The sequence below is a fragment of the Nuphar pumila genome, chromosome 8 (genome assembly GCF_984573655.1).
Source record: "Nuphar pumila chromosome 8, dmNupPumi1.hap1.1, whole genome shotgun sequence".
In the NCBI taxonomy this organism is placed as follows: Eukaryota; Viridiplantae; Streptophyta; class Magnoliopsida; order Nymphaeales; family Nymphaeaceae; genus Nuphar; species Nuphar pumila.
Genome location: NC_143256.1, coordinates 104,257,359 through 104,283,492, shown reverse-complemented (window position 1 = coordinate 104,283,492; position 26,134 = coordinate 104,257,359). Strand labels below are relative to the sequence as shown.

The following is a 26,134-nucleotide window of genomic DNA, read 5'->3' as shown; positions in this document are numbered from 1 at the left end:
GTCTAACACCTTCTTTGGGTACTCTTTCCATTGAGCAACTGGTCCTGGTAGATGTTGAAGAAGTGAATTCATAATCTCCCGTACTACTTCTTGTGGCTCAAACCTCGTGTTGCACATGAATTGTTACACAGTAAATATCAATATAAAATATTTAAAAGATATGCAATAATTGAAAACAAAATACTTACGGTCGATTATCGATATACACTATTCGAATGAGTCTTCTTGTGCCAGCCTGAGAAGACCCTGTTTCCTGTGTTGGCTGTTGACTTGTGCGATCAACTGGTGTAGGTGGGTCATGTACAGGCGCAACATCATCTGTAAAAAAATACATTAGAAATTCTCAGAATGTGCATTTGAACTAATCAAGCATCTAATTAGTTATATGATATACCTATCACAGGAGCCCGTGAAGATGAAGGTTGAGCCTGGCTACTACTGAATGAGCGACCACTATAACCTCTATGAACCATATTCTAACAAATAACATATGTCATACAATACATTCAAATAATTCACATCAAGTATTACAATGCATTCAAGTCATTCACATCAAGCATTGCAATGCATTCAAATCATTCAAATCATTGACATCAAGTGTTGCACTAATTCAAATCATTCGTTAATTTCATAAATTATAATACATTCAGATAATTGAAATCATTCACATCAAGTATTACAATGCATTCGAATCATTCGTATCAAGTATTACAATATATTCAAATAAAAATTTTAATCATTCACACCAAGTATTGCAATACAACTCACATCAAGTATTACAATGCATTTAAATAGAGGTTTGTAGTATAAGATTTTGCTCACTAGCTTGAGAATTCTTCTTCGTCACTAGTTTGACTTTCTTCTTCTTCTTCTTCTTCTTCTTCTTCTTCTTCTTCTTCTTATTCATTGTTTGCCCATCCACTTGGTACATCATTTGGATCACATTCCTCTATGAATGTTTCATTAGCCAATGGAGATATGACATGCATATCATGCGCAACATCGTGACCATAAGCGAAGTCACAGACATCATCTGATTGATAGTAATCACTGTCTTCAGCTAACTCATCTTTTTGTACCTGATCATACTCGGGGTATAGTTTGGATTTCACCTTGCAAACTGCCCACCATTCATTTCTATCTGACTTTTTTATACTCGGATATGAAGTATAATAAACTTGTTGAGCTTGCGAGGCTAATATGAATGGTTCATATGTTCCAAACCTGGATTTATGATTCACCTCCACAATGCCTGAAGCTTTGTCGAGTCTTGTTGCAGTTGGATCAAACCAATGACACTTGAATATCGTAACCCTGTTATTCATGCCTAAGTAAGTCAACTTCATTATTTCCTCTATAACACCGTAGTAATCATGTTCATTTTCACCGTAGCTGCTACCCTTGACACACACGCCACTATTTATCGTTGATTTGTTTATACCGTAGTCTTTTGTATGGAATCGATAACCATTTACGATATACCCGTTGTAGCATTGCACAACTTTGGTCGGACCATTTTCTAAATCACATATTCCTTGATCTTTAACATCACCATTGCGAACCTACGCACAAACATAAACAATGATTGTGATCACGATCAATTAAGTAACTTAGTGTTGTTTATAAGTACAAAATTTATGTTAGCTTATTTACCAACTGTTTCAACCACTCCATAAACTTAGTTTCATGTTCTTTTTGTACTTCTGCATTAGTGAGATGTGAAACTTCATTTCGCAACTCCAGATCAAATCGTCTGCAAACCACAAATACTTATATTACCGAGTCATGTATCCACATATAGAACATAAAAGGATTTATAATTGAGTTGCATATACATATACTTACTCGATGTATGGGTCGATCGCTGAGCAATTAAAAAGAATATAGATGTGTGCTGCATCTTGCTCTCGATCTGTCAATAGCCTTGATCGGCAACTACCAAATGCATGCCCAAGTGGTTGAAATATCGACAGCTTGTCAGCTACAGTTACTTGTTCTCCATCATCGTTACGGGGCGGGCATGTGTAACGTGTTGGAATATGAGGTTCGAAGTACATAGATGAGAAATTTGAAATCTCTTCTAAAGTGTACGCCTCACAAATAGAGCCTTCTACTCTTGCTTTATTACGAACCTTTTTTTTTAGGTCGAACATGCATCTGACAAGAATATACATTTCAAATTTTAAATATCTGTCATTAAAGAGACAAATATAAAAAAACATATACCTTTCAAATGGGTACATCCATCGATATTGCACAGGGCCACCAACCCTTAGTTCATATGGCAGATGTATGATCAAATGTTCCATAACATCGAAAAATGCTGGCGGAAATATCTTTTCTAACAGACAAACAGTGGTGATGACAGAGTCCTCGAGATTCTTTACATCTAATAAAATGACCTCCGATGCGCACAATGTTCTGAAAAATCTGCTCAACTCAGACAATACCCCCCATATAGGTTTGTCTAACATATCATGGAATGCTAGGGGTATCAATCGTTACATAAAGATATGACAATCATGGCTCTTCAACCCATATAACTGTTCATCGTCAATCTTCACAGCCCGAGCAATGTTAGAGACATATCCATCTGGAAATCTCAGTTGTCTCAACCATTGACATACATGTTTTATTTGATCAGGTCCGAGCACGTACTTCGCCTTTGGTTTCAGTACTTTGCCATTATACTCTTTGAGTTCCAATTCTGGTCTTTTACATATTAATTTTAAATCCATACGGGCCTTCGGATTATCCTTCGTTTTTCCTTTAATATTCATTACTGTATTGAACACATTATCAAACACATTTTTCTCTACATGCATCACATCCAAATTATGCTGTATCAATAGGGTCGGCCAATACGGTAGTTCCCAAAAAATAGATTTTTTCGTCCAATTGTGTTCCTTCCCAAATCCACGGAAGGGTGTAGGACTGCGGGCATCTGTTAATACATCTGGAAAGTATCGCAATCTTCTTAAAATCTCTATGCCAGACAATCTTGAGGATGGACCTTCCGTTTCAGTTGTGCCTGCTGTAAATGCATTCTTTTGACGTCGGAACGGATGATCGCTGGGTAGAAATCGACGATGACAATCAAACCAGCAAGGCTTCCTTCCATGCCTCAATCTAAAAGCTTTGGAATCCTCCATGCAGTACGGACAAGCCAACCTCTCATGTGTGCTCCAACCAGATAACATACCATATGCAGGGAAGTCACTGATTGTCCATAGAACAGCGACCTTCATGTTGAAATTTTGTTTTTTGTGGGCATCATACGTGGTAACACCGTCATCCCACAGTACTTTTAATTCATCAATCAATGGCCTTAGATATACATCAAGATTTTGGCCAAGTGAGGTCGGACCAGGGATCAACAGAGACAAGAAAAGATTTGGACGTTTCATACACAAGCTTGGTGGAAGGTTGTATGGAGTTACAAATACTGGTCAGCATGAGTATGGAGTTGATCTACCCCCAAATGGATTAAATCCATCTGTACATAGACCAAGTCTAACATTTCGCACTTCCATTGCGAACTTCTGATGAGTACGATCAAAGTGCTTCCAAGCTTCAGCGTCAACAGGATGCGTGATCTTGTTTTCATCGTGTCGAACTTTATTTGCATGCCATCTCATGTGTTTAGCTGTCTTTGAAGACATATACAATCGCTGCAATCTAGGAGTGATAGGAAAGTAGCGGAGCGACTTGTATGAAACTTCATTTGATCTCGTGCTACCATTGCCTCTTGTCTTTGGCTTGAACCGAGGATGCCCACATGACGGGCATGATATGTCGTTTTCCTGCTCCTTGAAATACAACATGCAGTGATTTGGACAAGCATCAATCTTTTTGTAACCCATACCTAGAGCGTTGACCATAACTTTCGCACGATAGAAATTTTGTGGCAATTTCTCATCTTTAGGCAACATACTCTTCATAATATGCACAAACGGTCAAAACATGATTGACTCAAATTATACTCGGACTTCAAATTCATTAGTTGAAGAACTGCAGACAAGATAGTGTGACTCTCACAACCGTTCCAAAGTGGCTCATCAGCATCTTTAAGTAAATCATAAAATCTACTAGCTGCATCGTTTGGTGATTCTTCATCTACGGCAGTTCTTACATCACTAGAACTCATAGCAGAACCCAGTTCTGTTCCTGCAGCATCAAATATCAAATTTGTATATGGATTATCGTGCACCACATTCACCCGTGCATCAAAATCGTTTCTAAATTCTTCTCCATGAAACATCCAGTTCTGATAATCACTCACAAAACCCTTCCTGTATAGGTGATGTCTAACACCATGAGGTTCTACAAATCGATTATTCTTACAAATCTTGCAGGGACACCTAATCCGACCTGTGGGATCTACCGTACTGACACTCGCCATTGCAAATTCAATAAAACTATCGACACCATCCATATATTCATGCGATAACTCATTGTCCACTATCCTACGGCACATCCATTCACGGTTTGCAGTCATTCTGTCGTATGATGTTACGAATAGTATCCTAACGAATTAAGAAAAAAACAATCAGAATGCTACGATGAAGAAAATATCAAATTTATCATGCAATATACTATGTCAAACAATAACAAGAATTTTGATGCATGCATTGATAACTTAATATTTTCATGTGCAAACTATTAATGACACGATACAATCATTTGAAACATGCTTTTATTATAAAATTTCACATGGAAGTCAAAATCAAATTGAAAGTAACTACATGCAAGCATGGATACAATTACATCAAACATTGCAATACATCATAATCATTCATATCAAATAAATGGCAAACATGTACCTGCAGCAAACACACTTCAATATCTCACTAATTACTACCATGCTTAGCATGGACTCCGTACTCCAAAAATAAGAACACTTCCATATTCCTACATTAAAATCATGCTCAGCATGATCTCCGAACTCCAACAAAGCAGTCCTAGATATCAACAACTAAGTGAGTGTGTGAACAATAAAGTGTTGCATTCAATAAATTAAATAACATGTGATACGTTTGCATCACTTACTCACCACGGGTATTTACCCGATTTGCATTGTTTTTGTCATTTACTTACCACAGGTGGCCGAGCACGAGTTGGTTCCGTTGAAAAATCTGCACAAAAACAAAACAAATTAAATAACAAACTAACTAATCATGAAACAAGATGAAACACTAACTAAAAAAATTAAAACAAATTAAAACAACTCTAACTAATTGAAAGAAGAGAAAAGAAAAATAGTATATATGTTAAGCCAAATCTAACTAGAAGATGCTAATTTAACAAACCAGCTATAACATGTTGAACCAGTCGACTAACATAAAGTCATAGACAATTTATAATCTGAACTACTTAGCAAAGGAATAGTAAATCAATCAATTAGTTTACTAGAAAAGATGTGAACTCCGTTTAACCACCACTATCATAAAGAATTCAAATAGCCCTAATCTAACTAACTGATTGTAAGAACATTAAATACCAATCTATCTAAGAAAAATATAATTATAAAAGACTAATAGATTGAAATACTCTAACTAACCAGATTTCAAGAAAACAAATTGAAGTAAAACTAACTACCAGTAGACATTAACAAACTAACAAATTGATAAAAATTTATGAACTACTCTAACTAGATGCCGGAACTGCCTTTCCGGCAGGGAAGGGGGTTAAACCTCCTGCCGGAAAGGCAGTTCCGGCATGGGGGGTTGACCCCCTGCCGTGCCTTTACGGCAGGGGGGGTCGACTCCCTGCGTTTCCGGCAGGGGGTCGACCCCCCCTGCCGGAAACGCAGGGGGTCGACCCCCCCTGCCGGAAAGCACGGCAGGGGGTTAAACCCCCTGCCTTTCCGGCAGGGAAGGGGGTTAAACCCCCTGGCGGAAAGGCAGTTCCGGCATGGGGGGTTGACCCCCTGCCGTGCCTTTACGGCAGGGGGTTAAACCCCCTGCCTTTCCGGCAGGGGGGGTCGACCCCCTGCGTTTTCGGCAGGGGTCGACCCCCCCTGCCGGAAAGCATGGCAGGGGGTCGACCCCCTCTGCGGGAAAGCACGGCAGGGGGTTAAACCCCCTGCGTTTCCGGCAGGGAAGGGGCGTACAGCGTGAAGAAGAAGAAGAAGAAGAAGAAGAAGAAGAAGAAGATTACCTGCGCGTCGCCGGACGGTGGCGGGAGGTTGACGGGGAGCGGCAGCTGGTGAGCGCCGGCTGGCGAGCGGTGGACGGGGAGCGGCGGCTGGCGAGCGGCGGCGGCCGGACGGTGGTGAGAGCCGACGGGCGGCGGGAGGGAGCAATACAACGAAACAGGGAAAAGAGAAAGAGGGATGGGATTAGGGATTTACGCGACATTTAGCGACGGCTTAGCGACGGAATGTTTCCGTCGCTAAGCCGTCGCTAAACCAAAATACCAAAAAAGCGACGGAATATATTCTGTCGCTACGCCGTCGCTAATTAGCGATGGATTAGCGACGACAGAGTTTCCTCTCTAAATCCATCGCTAAAATGGTGTTCTTGTAATAAAAAGTAGCGACAAAAACATGCAGTCGTGAATCTGTCGCTAAGTAGCGACAGATTAGCGATAAAAGTCGTTTCCTCGCTAATTCATCGCGAATTAGCGACAGATTCTATCTCTAGCTAAACTGTCGCTAAGTAGCGACGGAAAAAATCCGTCGCTAATTTTCGTCGCTAATTAACAATTTTCTTGTAGTGTAATAGCTTCATTTATGCTCATCTTGAACATACCACCAGTGGCAAACCCTTTTTCTGCAAAGATTTTTCCTTTGGTCACAGTTACAATCTGAGACTCAATAACAATCTTAAAGCCATTTCGTGACAGTAGATCTGCAGAAATTAAATTTTTCCGAACTTCTGGAGCATAGTGGACATTCTCAAGTGTTAGGATTTTCTTGGAGGTGAACTTAATTTTCGCACTCCCTTTTCCCAACACTTTAGTTGAGGAAGAGTTTCCCATAAAGAGATTGCATCCCTCCCCCACTACTTCATACAACTTGAACAAGTTTCTATCATTTGTCACATGAACAGTGCTTCCAGTATCCAGGTACCAGTCCTTATTTGCAGCCACCATAAAGGTTTCAGAGATTACAGCAACAAACCTCTCTTCTGATTCATTTGGATTAGAACCAGTCCTCTTCCGTTCTCTACATTCTCTAGCAAAATGGCCAAACTTGCCACAAACATAGCAACTAATTTTCTTTTTATCAGTTGACTTTTCCCTTTCACGAAATTCTTTTTGATTTTTTGGGTTTTCATGATTTTGCCACCATTGTTACTAACAAAATTCACTTTAAGATAACCTTCTTTAGGATTCAAATTCTTTTTGTCATGAAAACGAGTCTCCTCCTCAATTCGGATGTCCTTAAGAATACCATCTAAAGTGATTTTCTCATTTTTATGTTTTAGGTGATTCCTATATTCTTTCCAGGAATCCGACAGTTTCCCAATGATGACAACAACTTGGCAGTCATCATCAAGATACATACCTTCTCCTTTGATCTTATAGGCTAGAATTTGTATCTCATGAATTTGAGCAAGTATCGTCTTATCATCAACAATAGAAAAATTAACATACTGATCTACGATAAACCTTTTGTTACCATCATCTTCTGCATTATACTTGATTTCGAGAGCATTCCACAACTCTCCAGCCGACTTCAATGGTGAATACAGGTCAAATAGAGAATCGGCTAAAGTGTTCAGGATATGCTTTTTGCATCGGTAGTTTTCAGTATGCCACTTCTCTTGCTCTTTCTTCTATTCTTCTGACTCAACTTCTCTAGCAACGACAGTGGGACAGAGATTTTTGATGACATAGTCGATATGCAGCTCGGACAGCAAGAAAGAGACCTTTGATTGCCACCGCTTGAAGTTTGACCCATCAAATCGATCGAGTTTTTCAAGGTCACAACTAAGCAGATTGATGGAGTTGGATGTCGAACCAGAGGCCATATGGAAGTTCTAAAATTATTATTCCAACCTTGTGAAAAATGGATTTTAGAAAAAAGATTTCAAGCCTAGAGGCACGTTCTTAAGATCGCTATCTTTAGAACTTCAATAGCCCCACTCCGGGAATTCCGAAGATGCAAAAAAGAGTTTTGTTACGACTGAGTTCCCAGAATACAACAAGGCTTGAACCTCAAGAGAGTCACTGCTTCGCAAGAACAGATGACCTCTCCCACACATGAACTCTACAAGCCAAACCGAGAAGAAAGAAATGAGAAAACTGGAGAGTTAGAAATTTTGATAATTCAAAAGACGGAAAAGGAAGAGATTTATAGACTTGTGAGAAAGGCCAAAACGTTTTGAGATAAATGAGATTAATGGCCATAATCTAGACGGTTTGAAAATAGGACGAAAAGGTCCTTGAACGATCACCCACCTTTGACTGTCAATCAAAGGCCTTCAAAACCGTCCAATAGTCACAATGCAACATAAACTCAATATAAATGCTATTAAAACCTTTCAAACGGCCAAATATCTCAAAACCGAAAATTCAAAACAGACATTTGCACCTCATATGCACCTCGCAATGCAGCGAGCATGTGAAGTGCAAAGTGCACCATCAAAACGCCACATTGCACCTCAAACGGTGATTTTTCAGATTTGGAATAAGGAACTCAGTTAAGAATATAACAAGCAGAAAGTATAGCCTCTCCCCACAAGTTGGAATGCAAACCCGTATTAAGAAACATAACATTCATCATTTCTACAAGTGTTCTGTTTTTCTTTTCTGCTACTCCATTTTGTTCAGAAGTTCTAGGTGCTGAAGTTTAATGGATAATGCCATTATCTCCACAAAATTTATCAAATTCTCCTCCTAAGTATTCACCTCCTCTTTTTGTTCTTAAATGTACAATATTTGTTTTAAACCTATTTTGTACTTCAGCAAGATAAAGAAAAAATTTGAAAAATGCTTTAGATTTATGTTTCATCAAATAAACATAACAGAATTTCAAGTAATCATCTATAAAGGTAATGAAGTACCTATTACAACCACAACTTATAACATTATCCATCGTACACACATCAGAATGCACTAATTTAAGCAATTTATAATTCTTTTCTACACTAGGAAACGGGAGTCTAGTTAGCTTAGTTTGAATGCATGTCTCACACTTATGTTTATGTTCTATTCTAACATAACAAGGAAGAAGACCAAAGTTTTTCATATTATGAATGCAACGAGAATTTATATGTCCTAATCTTGAATGTCAAAGAAAATAGGAGTCAACCACATAAACAGAAGTAGTAGCTTCATTTATGCTCATCTTGAACATACCACCAGTGGCAAACCCTTTTCTTGCAAAGATTTTTCCTTTGGTCAGATTTACAATCTGAGACTCAATAACAATCTTAAAGCCATTTCGTGACAGTAGATCTGCAGAGATTAAATTTTTCTGAACTTCTGAAGCATAGTGGACATTCTCAAGTGTTAGGACTTTCCTGGAGGTGAACTTAATTTTCACACTCCCTTTTCTGAGCACTTTAGTTGATGAAGAGTTTCCCATAAAGAGATTGCATCCCTCCCCCACTACTTCATACGACTTGAACAAGTTCCTGTTGTTTGCCACATGAATAGTGCTTCCAGTATCTAGGTACCAATCCTTATTTGTAGCCTCTATAAAGGTTTCAGATATTACAGCAACAAGTCTCTCTTCTGACTCATTTGGCTTAGGACCAATTCTCTTCCGTTCTCTGCATTCTCTAGCAAAATGGCCAAACTTGCCACAAACATAGCAACTAATTTTTTTTTATCAGTTGACTTTTTCCCTTTCACGAAATTCTTTTTGATTTTCTGGGTTTTCATGATTTTGCCACCCTTGTTACTAACAAAATTCACTTTAGGATAACCTTCTTTAGGACTCAAATTCTTTTTGTCACGAAAACGAGTCTCCTCCTCAATTCAGATGTCCTTAAGAAGACCATCTAAAGTGATTTTCTCATTTTTATGTTTTAGGTGATTCTTATATTCTTTCTAGGAATCCGGCAGTTTCCCAATGATGATAGCAACTTGAAAGTCATCATCAAGATACATATCTTCTCCTTTGATCTTATAGGCCAGAATTTGTGTCTGATGAATTTGAGCAAGTATTGGCTTATCATCAATAATAGAAAAGTTAACATACTGATCTACGATAAACCTTTTGTTTCCAGCATCTTCTGCATTTTACTTGATCTCGAGAGCATTCCACAACTCTTCAGTCGCATCCAAGGGTGAATACAGGTCAAAGAGAGAATCGGCTAAAGTATTCAGGATATGTCCTTTGCATCGGTAGTTGTCAGTATGCTACTTCTCTCGCTCTTTCTTCTGTTCTTCTGTCTTAACTTCTTCAGCAACGACAGTGGGACAAGGCTTTTTGAGGTCATAGTCGATATGCAACTCAGACAGCAAGAAAGAGACCTTTGATTGCCACCGCTTGAAGTTTGACCCATTAAATCGATCAAATTTTTCAAGGTCACGGCTAAGCAGATTGATGGAGTTGGATGTCGAACCAGAGGACATATTGAAGTTCTAAAATTGTTCATCCAACCTTGTGAAAAATGGATTTTAGAAAAAAGATTTCAAGCCTAGAGGCACGTTCTTGAAGTTAGACACAGTAAACGCATTAGAAAACCAACTAATTTTGGTTCTGACTTTTATACATTTCTAATTGAGAATGATCTTGTGTCTTTTCAAGAGGCTATGTCTTCTCAAGATGCTGCCTTTTGGAGAGAAACTATTAATGATGAAATAGAATCAATTATGTCTAATGATGTTTGAAAATTAGTGGATTTACCTGTTAGTTGCAAAACTATTGGCTGCAAATGGATTTTCAAAAAGAAATTAAAAGCTGATGGTATAATCGATAAATTTAAAGCGCGTTTGGTTGCAAAAGGCTTTAAACAAAAAGAAGGTATTGATTATTTTGATACTTTTGCTCCTGTAACCAGAATATCTATTATTAGAATTCTGATTGTCATGGTTGTCGTATATAAGCTTCAAATCCATCAAATGGACGTGAAAATGACCTTTTTGAATGAAGAATTAGATGAAGAGATATATATGGAGCAACCTGAAGGTTTTGTAGTGCTAGGGCAAGAGCACAAAGTTTGCAAACTTGAGAAATCCTTATATAGATTAAAGCAAGCCCCTAAGTAATGGCATGAAAAATTTGATAGTTCTCTGGTACATAATGGTTTTAAAATTCATGATGCTGACAAATGTGTCTACAGTAAAGTAGATAGTAACTCAATTATTATTATTTGTTTATATGTTGATGATATGCTTATTTGGGGTAACAATAGTGAATGCATAAATCAAACAAAAAGATTTTTATCTTCCTTGTTTTGTATGAAAGACTTGGGTGTTGTAGATGTTATTTTAGAAATCAAAATTATAAGGAATAAAAATGGCATTTTATTATATCAATCACATTATATTGAGAAAATTCTTACAAAGTATGGATATCTTAATAGTTCACCAGCATGCACCCTATATGATCCAAATATGAAATTGACTCCTAATGTTGGTGTAAGTGTTCAACAATTAAAATATGTCAGTGTTGTAGGTAGCCATATGTATGCAATGAACTGTACAAGGCCTGATATTGCCTATGCAATGAGTAAAGTGTGTAGATACACTAATAATCCTGGTCATTAACACTGGAATACACTGAACAGGATTCTTAGATATCTAAAGTATACTTTAGACTATGGAATTCACTATACCGAGTTTCCTGCTATTATTGAAGGGTATAGTGATGCAAGTTGGAATACCAACTTTGAAGATTCCAAGTCTACAAGTGGTTGAGTTTTTACCCTTGATGGAGGAGCAGTTGCATGGGGGTCTAAGAAACAGACCTGTATAACTCATTCTACAATGGAATCTGAGTTTATTGCTTTGGCATCTACTTGTAGAGAAGTTGAATGGCTTAAGAATATGCTAGTGGATATTCCACCAGGTGAGAAGACTATACCTGCTATTTCAATGTTTTGTGATAGCCAATCAGTTATATGTAAAGCAGGTGATATGAAATACAATGAAAAGTTTAGACATATTAGTCTAAGACAGTTTTATAAGACAAATGATTAATGACAATATTATTTCATTGAAATATGTGAAGTCATGTCAAAATTTGGCAGACCCATTTACGAAAGGCCTTTCAAGAAATGTCATCAATAAAACATCGAGGGGAATGAGAATTAAGCCAATTAAGTCATCACCTAAGGATACCCAACCTAGAGCGCTGGAGATCCCACATGCATAGGTTCAATGGGAAGCGAATTGGTGAATGACAGATATTGAGCATATTTATGTAAGCCCATTACTGATGTGTGTTCATGAGTTGTAACTAATATGAAGGTTGAGCTAATAGCTCTTAATGAGTTTGTAGGCCTTAAGGCTAGGGTGTGTGTTACAGTACATCTGGACAAACTCACCTATATGAGTGTAGAAATGTGAGTTGTTTTTTTATGAGAATTGGCAATTCTCTAGAGCACTCATGAATCCAGGAAAGCACAAGACTCTAAATGTGCCAATATGAAATCCACACAATCGAACTTTTGGAAACCTATGTATGATTGAAAACTCCGTTAACAATATAAGGAGCTAAGTTCAAGGTAAGTCCACTTAGCACCTTGGTTAATTTAGGTTTTTTTTCAAATAGTGGGGGTTCTAGTCATGCAGGCACTCTCATTGATGCATAAGTTTCTATGCAAGCCAAATATATTTTAAAACTAGTGGGGGATTGTTAGGAAAGTTTTAAAATATTAAATCTTGATGATTTTGTTTACTACCAAAAGTGTTTTGAAAAATGTTTAGTCACATATCTAAGAGAGAAAAGTTTTTCAAAAGGTTTAAATAGAGAGTTTGTTATCTATTCTTTACTTTGGTAAGCCTTGAGTCTTTAGGTGGATTGCGGATGTTCTTGTGCATCGTGACGCGCCGTTCGCGCACACGTGCACACGCGCGCGCGCGCGCGTGCGCGCTTGAGGCACAATGTGGCATTTTGATGGCGCACTTTGCACTTCGCACGCTCACAGCGGTGCGAGGTGCAAATGTCTGTTTTGGATTTTCGGTTTTTGAGATATTTGGCCGTTTGAAAGGTTTTAATAGCATTTATATTGAGTTTATATTGCTTTGTGACTGTTGGACGACTTTGAAGGCCTTTGATTGACAGTCAAAGGTAGGTGACCGTTCAAGGACCTTTTTATCCTATTTTCAAACCGTCTGGATTATGGCCATTAATCTCATTTATCTCAAAACGTTTTGGCCTTTCTCACAAGTCTATAAATCTCTTCCTTTTCCGTTTTTTTAATCATCGGAATTTTTGACTCTCTAGTTTTCTCCTTTCTTTCTTCTCGGTTTGGCTTGCAGAGTTCATGTGTGGGAGAGGTCATCTGTTCTTGCGAAGCAATGACTTTCTTGAGGTTCAAGCCTAGTTGTATTCTAGGAACTCAGTCGTAACAAAACCCTTTTTCGCATCTTCGGAATTCCCGGAGTGGGGCGATTGAAGTTCTAAAGATAGCGATCTTAAGAACGTGCCTCTAGGCTTGAAATCCCTTTTTTGAAATTCATTTTTCACAAGGTTGGACTAACAATTGGTTGTGTCAGTTTCCATATAACAAGTAATTTGAGATCATAGGATCTGTAATACACGGATCTTTGGACCGATCTTCCCCATCTTCAAGCTAGACAACGGTGCATTTAGGGCCCTTTTGAGGATATCAAAATGAGATTTTCTATTTGCAAAACCAAGGATTTGGAGTGGGCACCATGCTATATATATAATACTTATAAGGTTCGGGTATGATTTTTCTTACAGCAGACCCAATAAGATCCGAGTCTGGACCTGGTACCGCACCTCAAAACAGATTTGGGTACAAACTCACTGGGTTCAAACCAGATCTAACCCATTGATATCCCTAAGTAACCTGATTCGCGACAAGGGTTCCTCAACAAATCAGCATTAGGATCGAGCCCTATCGATTTTTCAAAAAAGGCTTGAATCAAACTGTATCTAATCGAAACCAAATGGATCGAAATGGGTCTATTCCAAGAACTGTTTTTGTTTTTATGTTTAAAAAATCATACAAAATAAGAAAACTCTAAAAATTTAAAAAGATTCGGATAAACCTTTTAAATAAAAAATCAAGAAATTTTAAAAAATCCAAAAAAGCAATTTATGATTTGTAAAGTAGACAATAACACAAGCCCAAAGCGCAACTGGCAAGGGCGAGGAAGAGAGAGAGACTCTGGCCCTCTGTTCATCAGTGTTGGGTAGGGATGAAAGTGGACCAGAGGAAAGCGGGGCCCTGCCCAGTTTGGACCGGGGATGAAGGGTATGAAACGGGGATGGAGGCGGGGATGAAGGTTAAAATCCATCCTCGTTCAATGATGGACGCGGGGATGGGCGTACCCTTTTCCCCGCCCCGCCTCGCCTCGCCTCATCCCGGTTTGAACCGGGGATGGAGGACATGAAACGGGGATGAAGGTGGGGGTGGAGGTTAAAATCCATCCCCGCCGTGGATGGAGGTTCTAATCTTGAGGAGGGTCTCCACCCCCGCCCCACCCCCACTGCCATCCTTAGTGTTGGGCCTGTTGTCTGCCAGCATTTTAATATTAAAAAATATTTTTATATTGTAATAATAATAATAATTATTATTATTATTAAAACATAACCATACGAATCCGTTTATAAATGAGAATACTACGGAGACGTGTCCAAAATGACGTGTTCCTGTAACGTGAGACAAACTGAGGAACCCCTATTTACTTGCACCACTTTTGAAAAAAACGTGGTTTTTGAATATTGCGATAAGATAACGATATTTTCAGCCGACTTGTTTTGTCCACCGACTTGAATTCATCCAAAAAACAAGGGTATTGTGGTCCTTTTGCACTGCATGGCGACCGACTTCAACAATGGCGGTCAGGGAAACCAGCCCAGGAAGAAATGGGTCGTCGTCGTCGTCGTCGTCTCTAAATCGAAGAGAGAGAAGAGAGAAGGGAAGAAGAGGAAGAAACGGAGCTCGGCAGGATCGCTAACGACCGTTGCGGATTCAAAAAAGGAGGACTAGCCGTTGCTCCCTACAGGTTCCGATTCTCTTTCTTCGCCTTCGAACTTCTCCTTCTTCCCTATTTTCTTTCGTTATTTCTTGTGTTATTATTGGGAAGGTAATAAAAAGGACGGATTTTGATGGTTTTCCTGAACTCTGAGTCCTCTTTCTGATGATTTTTCGGGGTTCTTTTCGTCGAGAAACCGTCGGGTCTGCACCATTGTTTTCGAATTGGTGTTCTCTTCATTTCTAGGGCTTTTTTCGGGTATGAGTTTTTGGGGGTTTGTTTAGAGTGGGATTCATGTGTCAATTCTGCGTTTTGGTGGTGAATTCATCGTTTTTACGGTTTATAGACACGTCTTTTTTGGGTTTCATTTGTGGGGAATTCATGTTTTAGGTCTGTTTTTTTTTTTTTCCTTTTTCATTTTGGTGTGTGATGGTGTCTCTAACGGGGAGTGCATATCTAGTAGTTGTCTTCTGTTTTGGTGTGAGTCGTCGTTTTTATGTTTCTTAGAGGCACTGTTTTTGTGCGTTTCTTTTGGTGGGGAGCTTTGGTTTGTGAGTAGAAGTATGAAGGGTAGGGACCGCTCTAAGGTTTTGACGAAGAGAGGGATGATGGGTAGGTTGTCCTGTATGAATTCGAGGAAGACATCGGGTCGGAGCTCGCCGATGAAGTGCCGGTCATTGCTCCTGAACCGGCTGAACTTTAAGAAAAGCGGGCCGCCTTCTAGGGTTATGTTCTTCGATCATGGCTCGTGGATAGATTTTCCGAGCGAGGCAGCAAGTGCTCTTGTTAGGGGTTTCGTAGATGGGAGGCCGACCGTCGAGATCAAGATCGATGGATCTTTGTATCTGGTGGATTTCCTTAGAATGCTGCAGATTGATCTGGGATCAGGTTGCGAGCGATCAATCGCATGGATCAATGTTAATGGGAAATGCTTCTTTCCAAAGTATTTCATTGGCGAGCATGCCGATGAATGCGAGAGGGATGGCTCTCGCCTTAAGTTGGAGATTGAGATCAGGATTGATCCATCAGAGGGTTCCATGGTCGGGAATGGAGATGATGGCTCGGGGGTCGACCGAGTTTCTGTGTCCTCTAAAATTAGGGAGCATAATAGCAAGATGATCATGGATCGAGGCATTCGTGAGAACTGCCAAAGAATTGGTGGTGTGGAAAACCATGTAGAGGTTAATGAAGTGGAGGAGAATCATGGGGATCTGGGGATGAACGGTAAAATGGGCGTCCAAGAACCCTGCTTACTGAACTCTGGTTCTGCTGAAGGGTTCTTTCCGACAAAAAATTCATGTAAAGATAACGTTTGTACAGTGCCTCCCAATCTGATCAAACAGGTTGGCCTGGAAAACTGTTTATCCAGGGGAGAAAATTATGCTGCTGAGGTGCCTGGTAAGGCTGTTAAAATTTCTACTCATAAGCGAACATCGGTCGATAGAAATTTGGATTGCTTTGCTGCTGCATTTAGGGAGGAAGTGAAGTTTGATAATTCATGTTCAAGAAAAAAGGTTTGCATACAGAATGTGCCTGCTGTGGCAGGGGCGTCTAGCAATACTGCGAGAGAGGATAATCCTATGTGTGAAGCCAATCAGTGTTTGCTAGACATAAATAAAGATCCTAGAGAGGTTCGTGATACTGATGTGGGTTGTAAGGAAGCTGTAGCTGTGGACAATAATGCAAATAACTGCTGCTCACAAGCTGCTCCTGATGGGATGATTATTGGTGGTTGCATGAAGTTGGTTGATGCAGTGGAATCCATATCTGATAAAAGACCAGTTATGAGTGTTTGCAATCCCCAGCAAGGGAAGGATCCAAAGAATGGTGGCTGCTCTATTCAGTCTCCACTACAATTTGCTTCATTGGGTGCACGACTAGCAAAGCTGAAAGATGACGGCAAAGCCTATTCAGCAGTCAAGAATCTATTCCTGAAGGGCCTTGGAAAAATTGGTTCTCATACAACTGTCAATGCTATCTATTGGTGTTCTCGTACAAGTCCTTTGAGTAACACCCGGTTTCATACTTTTCAACGGCATATAGAGATGATGAAAAAGTCTCGTGGTAATGCCAATGTTAAGTATGCCTGGCACGGGACATCTGCTCAAGTTGTAGAAAGCATTGTTCTACATGGTTTTGGGCAGCCCAGCACCTGTTGTGGCGCTGAATCTTATGGCGTCGGCATCTATTTATCTCCACAGGATCAACCTCATTTAAGGTATGTACGATTGTAGGTGGGCATGTTTTGATTGATCAAGTTGGATGCAAGTTGAATTCAAAATGGAACCTGCTAAAATTTGTGCTTCCTTGCATTAATGAAAGTTGAATCATTCATGTTTCCAAGTTTGCTTTGCACTTTGCATAGTATGATGGTTAGCATCATGAGGTGAGTTTGATTGTTCTTGTTTGTTGCTAGTGTGTCTTCTGCAGAACCTGATCACCATGGTCAGCAGCACGTTCTTTTTTGCCGAGTCATTTTGGGAAATATAGAGGAAGTTCAGCCTGGGTCTCATCAGTTTCACCCAAGTGATGAAAATTTTGACAGTGGTGTGGATGACTTAATAAATCCAAGACATTACATCATCTGGAGTACTCACATGAATGCACATATTCTTCCTGAATACATTTTAAGTTTCAGTATTCCTAATCATCTGAAAGGTAGAGACATAATGTTCCAAGGATTTGGACATGGTCTTTGCAGTGTCTATTTTTCATTAGTAATTTTTTTTTATCCCCCTTAATATGGTCAGTATTTTAATCCCTAGACTATATTTTTACAGGGTTGTCAAGAGAAAGGAGTTTAGTGCAAGATTCCTGTCGTGGTCCTGTAAATAGTAATTCTTTGCCAGCAATTGCTTGTTCAGCTTCAAGGCCTACTGTTCAAACTGTATGTACATGTCACTGGTTTTGCAGACAACTTTAATCTTCCATAATTAAATTTATGTTTTTGTTCACAGATAGCATTTTAAGGATTCAAATGTACTTATCCAAGCAATTATTATTTATCATGACTAGATTGGTTCTGAGAAACTTCATCAACCTTCAATGGATGTCACTGGAAAAGCTGCTAACAATAGTCCTTGTCCGATGGGGATCCCCAACATGTCATTGCTAGAATTGTTCACTGTCATGGAGAAAGGGCTTCCTCAGTCGAGTATCCAAAATTTAAAAAACCTGTATCATGAGTACAAGGTAGTCGGTTTTGTAAATGGTAGAAAATATTTTCTTTTTAGATTTATTTGTGGACTCACATTTATGACTTGTCTGTACATCATATTTGCAGGCTGGGAAAGTCACCAAGGAGCTTGTTATACGCAAAATAAGGTCAATTGTTGGAGACAATTTTCTGATTAACACGATTCGTGATATTCGTAACCAGGTATGTATTTGAGCAATTCATTCCATATGATTGTCTACAACTGGAAGCTTCTCTGCTTTGGCTAGCACCAGTCAAGGTATTGCCATGAATAAATTTGTCATTTAAACATACTTGACCTGCATATCAGAATTGTTGATTTAGTTCTTTAGCACCACTCTTCAAATAGAACCAAAAATAGTATTGAAGCTGATGAAGGTGTAAGTGTGTAATCATCAGATCATTCTACTCGGTTGAGATTTTGGTGACCATTGCTTATTTTTTTGTCAAGATTTTTCTCTTGATACCTGTTGAATTGATGGACTTCATTTGGTTGAGGCTCAAGGTTCACATATTTTTGGATTATATTTTGCCATTTACGGTGCATTTGCTATTGGAAATGGGAATATTAAACTGCCTTTCTTTCTTCTGCTGCTTTGTGCCATTGAGGTTACCTTCTTCTGTTGATAACAAAGAATAAGTTTGTCTATTAATATCAACTCCACTTCTTCCAAGAAGTTGGACGAAGATGGGAAATTTTAAGAATTATTTAAAACTATTATTTTTGCACATGGCTAGTCTCTTCCAAGAAATCATATTGAGAATTGGCATGTCTGATAAGAATACGTTCTTAAGATTCAAGGTGTGATAGGCAGCGAAACATGCCTGGCTGCCTCTGTCATGGCTTTTGTTAGTGTAAGCACAACATGCATTAAATTGCTAAATTTGGTTTAAATTATATTGACATTTTCTGTCCATTTTATTGGTTTGAACGTCATTGAATATTGATTGTTTATTTCTTTCGATTTCTGTGGTTGCTGTTTTGCCATTTAATATGATCTAAATAGGTCACTTTGATGCCTAATTGTTGGGAAAGAGTATTTAATGGGATTTAGTATGGTGGCCTGTCCTTGATAAGGATAAAGTAGTATATGTTTTGTTGTCGCTACGTGCTGCCAAGTGGAAATATTACATATTTACATCCTAAATAGTGATGATCTTTTAGATAGATTCTAAGTAGTAGTGTTGTGGCTAAATAGTAGTGGTTGCTTACAAGATTCTAAGCATAGTCACGTATATCAATGAAGGTATTTTCTTGGGGAGGGTATTTCTTGGAGAGATTTTGAAAAATTGGAAATCTTGGGAAAATCTGGGGAGTTTAAAAATATTGACAAATTATAAATAACAAGAAAGATGATGAGAAAATAATTGTCTTGCTTGATTTTTCTTGCAAAAATATAAAGAAATAAGTTTTAAAAGGTTTTAAAATATAAAAGAAACAAAAAATAGAAAATGTATACTTAGAATATTAAAAGTTGAGTTTTTTTCCGAAAAATATCATGATATCATCTCGATATTTTAAGTATTGGTGATATTTTGAAAATATCGTGATAAATGTATGATTATATCAGCTGGCCTCATGGCATCGGTATTATCACGATATTTTCAAAATATTGGAAAATATCTGCGATAACAGTGATACTGATTCTATGTCATCATATTCTTCTATTAAGATGGTATTACATTTTTTATTGTGTGATGCTCTAATGAATCTCAACAAATTCATGCTTCAACATTGTTTCTTATAGGATTCAAAGTAGTGTTTATTCTGATGTGACTGTCAAACAGAAACATTACATCATAAATAGTGGTTGTTTCTTACAAGATTCTAAGGGTCCAAAATAAGATATGTATCTTATCGTATCATAAAAAATCATAATTTTTTAATAAATTTTTTTAATTTTAAAAAAATCATATAAAATCAGAAAAAAAATTAGCAAAATTTTTAAAAAAATCATAACACATTAAACAATAATGAATTACACAAAAATCACATGTGAAATATTCATGTCTTTACGAGCTTCATAAGACATCTTAACCAAGTTTTTTAAAAGTAACACATGAAACAATAACCAAGTTTTTTAAAAATATACCATCAATCATGATCTTCTTCTTCTCCTCCTTTGACATTCACATCATCTCCAATTTTCATGGGATTTTTATCATCTACATCCTGAGCTCCTTCCACGTTTATCCATTGAATGTCCTCTTCATTTAGAATGTTTGCTTCTTCTTGAACCCATGCTTTCAATACATCAATAACCCATGCATTCGATACATTAATATTTTTCAAATTAATGAGATCAAATTGCTCTTTATGCCTCCTTGATAATAACTTTTCTAGTTTCCTAAAAAGATGACATGAAAAAATTAAAATTAGTTGAGTTTTGTATGATATGAAAAAAATTAAATAAACACATAAAAATAATAAATAAACTTTATAAATTTATATACCTTTGCCTCAATCATAAGTTGTAGTGAACTTAGACGAGGTCATTGAGCCTTTTGTGCTCCAATCTCTTTTTTTTATGTATTTACTCAAAGATGCTCCAATTTCTCTGGCATCCACTTGCGCTACACGCTTGGCTAAGAATGTGAATGACAAAAGCTTTCAAGTTTGTAACATCACTTTCCATTACATGTCTGAAAAAAACAAGAAAATGGAAAATCAATAAGACAATAACAAATACATTCATACAAAACATCATAATTAAATAATAATATGAAATTAAAATTGAATTAGACAAAATAAATTACTTGGAGGCATCATGGCACGATTTCACATTATTGCAGGTCTCCCCATATCATACAATGCATTATCATAAATTTTCATTTCCTTATGAATTTGATCTTGAACACAATAATCAGGGTTTAACCTTTCAATGCAATCCAAGAGTCTCTTGTTGACTTGCCTACCCATTTTAAATGTAGGGGAGTATATAAGTGCACGATTTAAATAATATGATGCAACATGAAAAGGTTGATGAAGTTTCTCAATCTACCTATGTTTCTTTTTATTTATATTATCTATAATGAACTCTTTTGCCTTATCCATGACTCGTAAAGATAACCCATAGTTGATTTGTCTTCACTGTCAACCAATCAGAGCATCTTCACCAAAGGTATAGCGATTCTCAATAACTTTACACATAAATCCCTGAATTCACTTATGAATACAATATCTATAATTTTTCTAGACTTTTTCTGTATACATGGGGATATGTATTTCACTCTACGAATCAACTCAGCACCACTAATGTACTTTCTCATCAAGTTCAAAATCCATGCATGATTGTAAATAAATTTAGTAACTTCTTGGTAGCATTTAACTGTGTGCTTTATCTCATACATGTTGTCAATGTCATCAAGCATGAGGTCTATGCAATGGGCAACACATGTGATCCAAAAATTGACCCATAATTTTCTGTCAATTCTTTACTTGTTATCCTATAATTTGCTGCATTAGCAGTAATAAATTGAATAATATTTTGATGTTAAACCTCTTCTACAACCTGATCAAATACCTTGAGGCCCTGAGCAATACATCTGTTGTCTTTGGGTGTATCAGACATATCAATTGGCTTAAAAAACATAGTTCCTTTAGGGCAATAGACAAGAAAATTTAACAAGGTCCTTAACTTTCAGTCTGCCCACCCATTTGCCATGACATGACTGTCTCATTTTATCACAATATACCTTTACTTCATTCACATTAGTATCTAAATTTTTTCTCTCAAAGCATGATATGAAGGTGTTGCTCGATACTAGTTAATAACATTTGTCATGGCCTGAAAATGAAAAGAATTTGTTGCATTGAAAGGAATACAAGCATCATAGAACTATCTTTCAACCACGACATTCGTCTACTTGACTAAATGTTGAGGAGTCATAGCAGTACGAATGTCGGGTTGCGCCTCAAGGGCAATCGTAGGATAGAAAAAACTCTTAATAGAGCCTCTAGCTCTACTTTTTCTCGAAGAACTTGTTCCTACTCCTTTTTCTCCTCTTCTTTTTGTGTTTGCGACACTATTACTACTAACACCAACCATTTCCTCATCGCTGTAGAACTTCCTAGTTTTGATGCTATGCTAGGAGTTGTAGGATCAGAAGTAGGGAGTTCATCTTCGTCCTCTCAGGGTTGTGCATACTTCATTTTTGCCTCACTCATTTTTTTTCTTGTTTTTTTTCTCTCGGACCAATGATTTATTGTTGACATTGTCATTTTACAACATTCGGTAAATTCCTTTACGTGTAGGCTGCAACATTGAGATGTGTTCGGGCTAAATGATGCTTCAACTGAAAAAATAGTATAGCAATATCCCTCGATTTTTAATTGGTTTACACTCTTGAGTGCTCTATTGTCCTGACGGACCACTTGATGCCATCTTCCTTCAAAAAAAACTTAATAAGAAGCAAGAAATAAGGTTTTTTTACCTTAACCCACTTCCTTATGTGAAAGAATAGTGAAAATGCACTCTTACTTGAACAAACCGTAACAACCCTCTCCCTTGTGCATGGATTGACCCCCAAATCTTTCTCACGAGTCTTAAGGTATACAAATACCTCTCTAATGGCTTCTACACAAATGAGAAAGTCGGCCCTCAAGAAGTCTTTAAAACCCAAAACTAAAAAATTACGATTTGACCCTTTTTTAAGTGCATCGTCTATGTATCATACGATACAGATATGATATGCACACTTGTATCGCGATACAAATGCGTATTGAATTGATATTCCTCATAGTAACGATACGATATTCCTCATAGGAACAATAGGTATCGTATGTACGATACGGTGCGATGCGTACAACATTGATTCTAAGTTGTCATATTCTTCTATTTTGATCATGTTAACTTTTTTTTTGTGTGTGTGAAATCTTCCTATTCATTCTCTGATGAATCTCAACAAGATTCATGTTTTGGCATGCTTCCTACTATATGGCAGCATATTCTCATGAATTATACATTTTCAACCAACAAATGTACAATTTATTTTCATCTTATTCTCAAGTTACTCTCAACAAACTCAAGTTTAAGCTTTCCTAAAGTAGTTCATATGTATACATTCACATTTTATATTAAAATGTAAGTTTATCTGTACATTTTAAATAACTATTCAGATCCTATGAATATAGGTACGCTATGTCACAGGGACTCGGCCAACTAGGTGCCGCACCCGTGTCGATGCGACGCCCGTGTGTTACCCGGTGCGGTCAACGCACCCAGGGTAATTTATGTCCAACTTTTGGACTTTATATATATAATTTTTTATATTTTTGCTGCAACCCTGCACCCAAGTTTTTTGAAAGTGCCGCACCCCCGCACCCATGTGACATAGCAGGTACGTCTCAAAATAAACATTATATATAGCTGTGTGTGTGTGTGTGTGTGAATTTGAGTCATTCTTGTCCTTGTGCTCATACTCCTGCACCTGCTTCCTGTTGAATATGCTTAGTTCCGGCTTTGTTGATATGCCTGATGATTAGGATGTTGGGCACACATCAGAGAATTTTATGACATATTTCCCTAATGCATCTCTAACAGCAAGTTCTACAGAATCTGCAATTCAGTTGCCGTGTAGAGAAATCTAGGTCCATATTCCACTATAGGGTGAACATCCAATGTCTTATTGCAATTATGGGAAGAAGGGTTCAGGTGGTCCACCCACCCAACAAAAGAAAAGATTAGCGAGAAGAAACATAAAGTAAAAAAGGTAAAAGTTGAAATCCTGCTTGCATAGGCTCATGTGCACAGATTTACGTTCAATAATCTCAGGGGCTTTCACTTTGACACATCATCCATCATGATCGCTTAGAGCCCCTATTCCATCAATAGGTACTCCCAACGCATCAACTAAGTAGGGATAACTATCCTTGGTTGTGTTGATTTTCTTTTTTACCTGCAAGTACATAAGCTGTTTCCCTGTGAAATTGCCACACTTAGGGTGAAAGTGATGCCAACCTGAAACCTGAGCATCCTGTCATCCAGTTCCATTTCTGCCATATCTGTCAGAAGCTGGTGCAAATGAGATTAGCATTCAGGAATCAGATAAACTGTGTGCATTTAGAGGAGAACGGCCAACATGAATGGGTGCAGGAAAACACAAAAAAATAAAAGAAAGGTTTTTGAGGTATGAAAAAACTAGTTCATTTAGGTATTGGAATCGTGGACTTTTACATTGTGAGCTCTTGATTAACAACAGACGAAAGCATGAAGCACCAAATACAGATATAGTTAGGCCCTAATGAAATTTGAAACCAAGATCGCTCCATTAATAGATTTATACTGATAAAGAACATTGAGTTTAGCATCTTTACAGGAAGTAAGCTTGCTGCAAAATTGGCTTACGGGTGCTCGCTATATCACCCCGTATTTCGATGTTTCTTGGATAAAATTCACTTTTTCCAGCAGCACAAACACACAATGATGTGGACAGCTATCCCACTTGTATGGTTGTTTGTAGCATTTAAGCTTTTGCATTGCTTTTGCGCTTTTTGTGTCGTTGCTGATATGTCATTTGTGCTGCAGGGACAACTCTAAAACCTGCTTGCCATTTATGATGTTCCAGTTTTTTCTTTTGCTTTCTGCAGGTGTAAATGTCTTGGTGGATGATTATCTGGGTAATTCTGGTGAAGATGTTAGCCATTGAGAACTCAAAAGAGGGATTAACTGGTATACCTGTAATGAAAGTGTTTTTTTTTGTTGTTGTATGGTTAGGAAACCGGGTCAGATCATTTTGGAAATGAAAGCAATAGGCGTTCTCATATCATATTGCGCCCATTCATTTCTTTCTTGTTCAGTTTATGTTTGCCTCATAGAATGATTGTCATATAATATTAGTGATGCATGTGAATGGCTGTGTTGTAACTCATCTTGGGAGGAAATGGGTGTTGAGTTTTGACCTTCAAGGCTCTTAGTATTCTCCTTAGGTCTGGCCGGCACCGTTTTACTGTTTAGAGCAAATTGCTAATTGTGAGCTAAGGGCACACATTTGCTTTACCCCTTTTCAGAATGATTCTCTCATGTTTATGAGAGGTTAGTTTCTCACATTTTCCATTTTCTTATTTTATAGTGTTGCACCCTCCTCAAGATCCTCGGTTCAGAGCTTGGACTAGAAGGGAGTTTCGGGCTAGCGACAGTACTTTACTTTGAGCTCGACGGAAGCGAGATGATCGTGCCTATGATTTTTAGTCCTTCGAGGTTGGGGTGGGCGTGTCTGGATTGTAGACTTTAGTTAGACACGATGGAACAAAAGTCTAAGAGTAATCGTGGCCTAGGTTTCAGGCGATTCTAAAAAAGGTTCTAAGGAAACAGGTAAATCAGGTAGGGCTAAAAATGACTTTGGAGGCTAATTTCGTTCAGACATCTAGGGACGTGTGCTAGAGTTAAGATAGGCTGTTAGAGGTTAGTGATCACTAATATTGGTTGTTGGGTGATTGAGATGCTAAAACGTTAAAAACATGGTTAACATGGTTTTTTGGGGTTAGTTGGGTAGATGCAGTTTGGTCTTAAGGCTATGAAAATCATGGTAATGCAATATAAGATCTGGTTATAGGTTCATTATATTAATATCAGAGGTTTAAGGGGGGGTTGATTACCTTAGTTTAAGCTTTAGAGATGACGGTATAATAGAACCATGGTTTTTGAGGCTTACGAATGTTTATTCTGGGCAATATAACCTTCCCGAATCTCTGAAAGAAACTCGTGAAGGGCTTAGGTCCTTGTGTAGATTGGATCCACTACCACACACGAAGTGTCATGTGAGATCAAGAGAAGGAAGATTGAAAGACGTTAGGAAGGTAGGGATGTCCAAGAGGGAGGAAAAAAAAGAGGGCGTCAGTGGGTAGGGACGCCAGAGAAGTAAAGA

At 38.0% G+C, this 26,134-nt stretch overlaps 1 protein-coding gene across 2 annotated transcripts; it reads left to right on the top strand.

The window, feature by feature from the left end:
• The first annotated feature begins 14,950 nt into the window (after positions 1-14,950).
• On the top strand, positions 14,951-25,036 carry LOC149830105 (putative inactive poly [ADP-ribose] polymerase SRO1). Of its 2 annotated transcripts, none has more exons than XM_090016317.1 (6): positions 14,951-17,290; positions 17,489-17,730; positions 17,853-17,959; positions 18,088-18,264; positions 18,356-18,451; positions 24,858-25,036. In XM_090016317.1, the coding sequence occupies exons 1-6, from the start codon at positions 15,636-15,638 to the stop codon at positions 24,861-24,863; spliced, it is 2,283 nt and encodes a 760-aa protein (XP_089872443.1). In that variant the 5' UTR covers positions 14,951-15,635; the 3' UTR covers positions 24,864-25,036. The 2 variants fall into 2 exon arrangements, with proteins under 2 accessions (XP_089872443.1, XP_089872442.1); XM_090016316.1 differs by having other exon boundaries at positions 24,796-25,036.
• Positions 25,037-26,134: the final 1,098 nt, after the last annotated feature.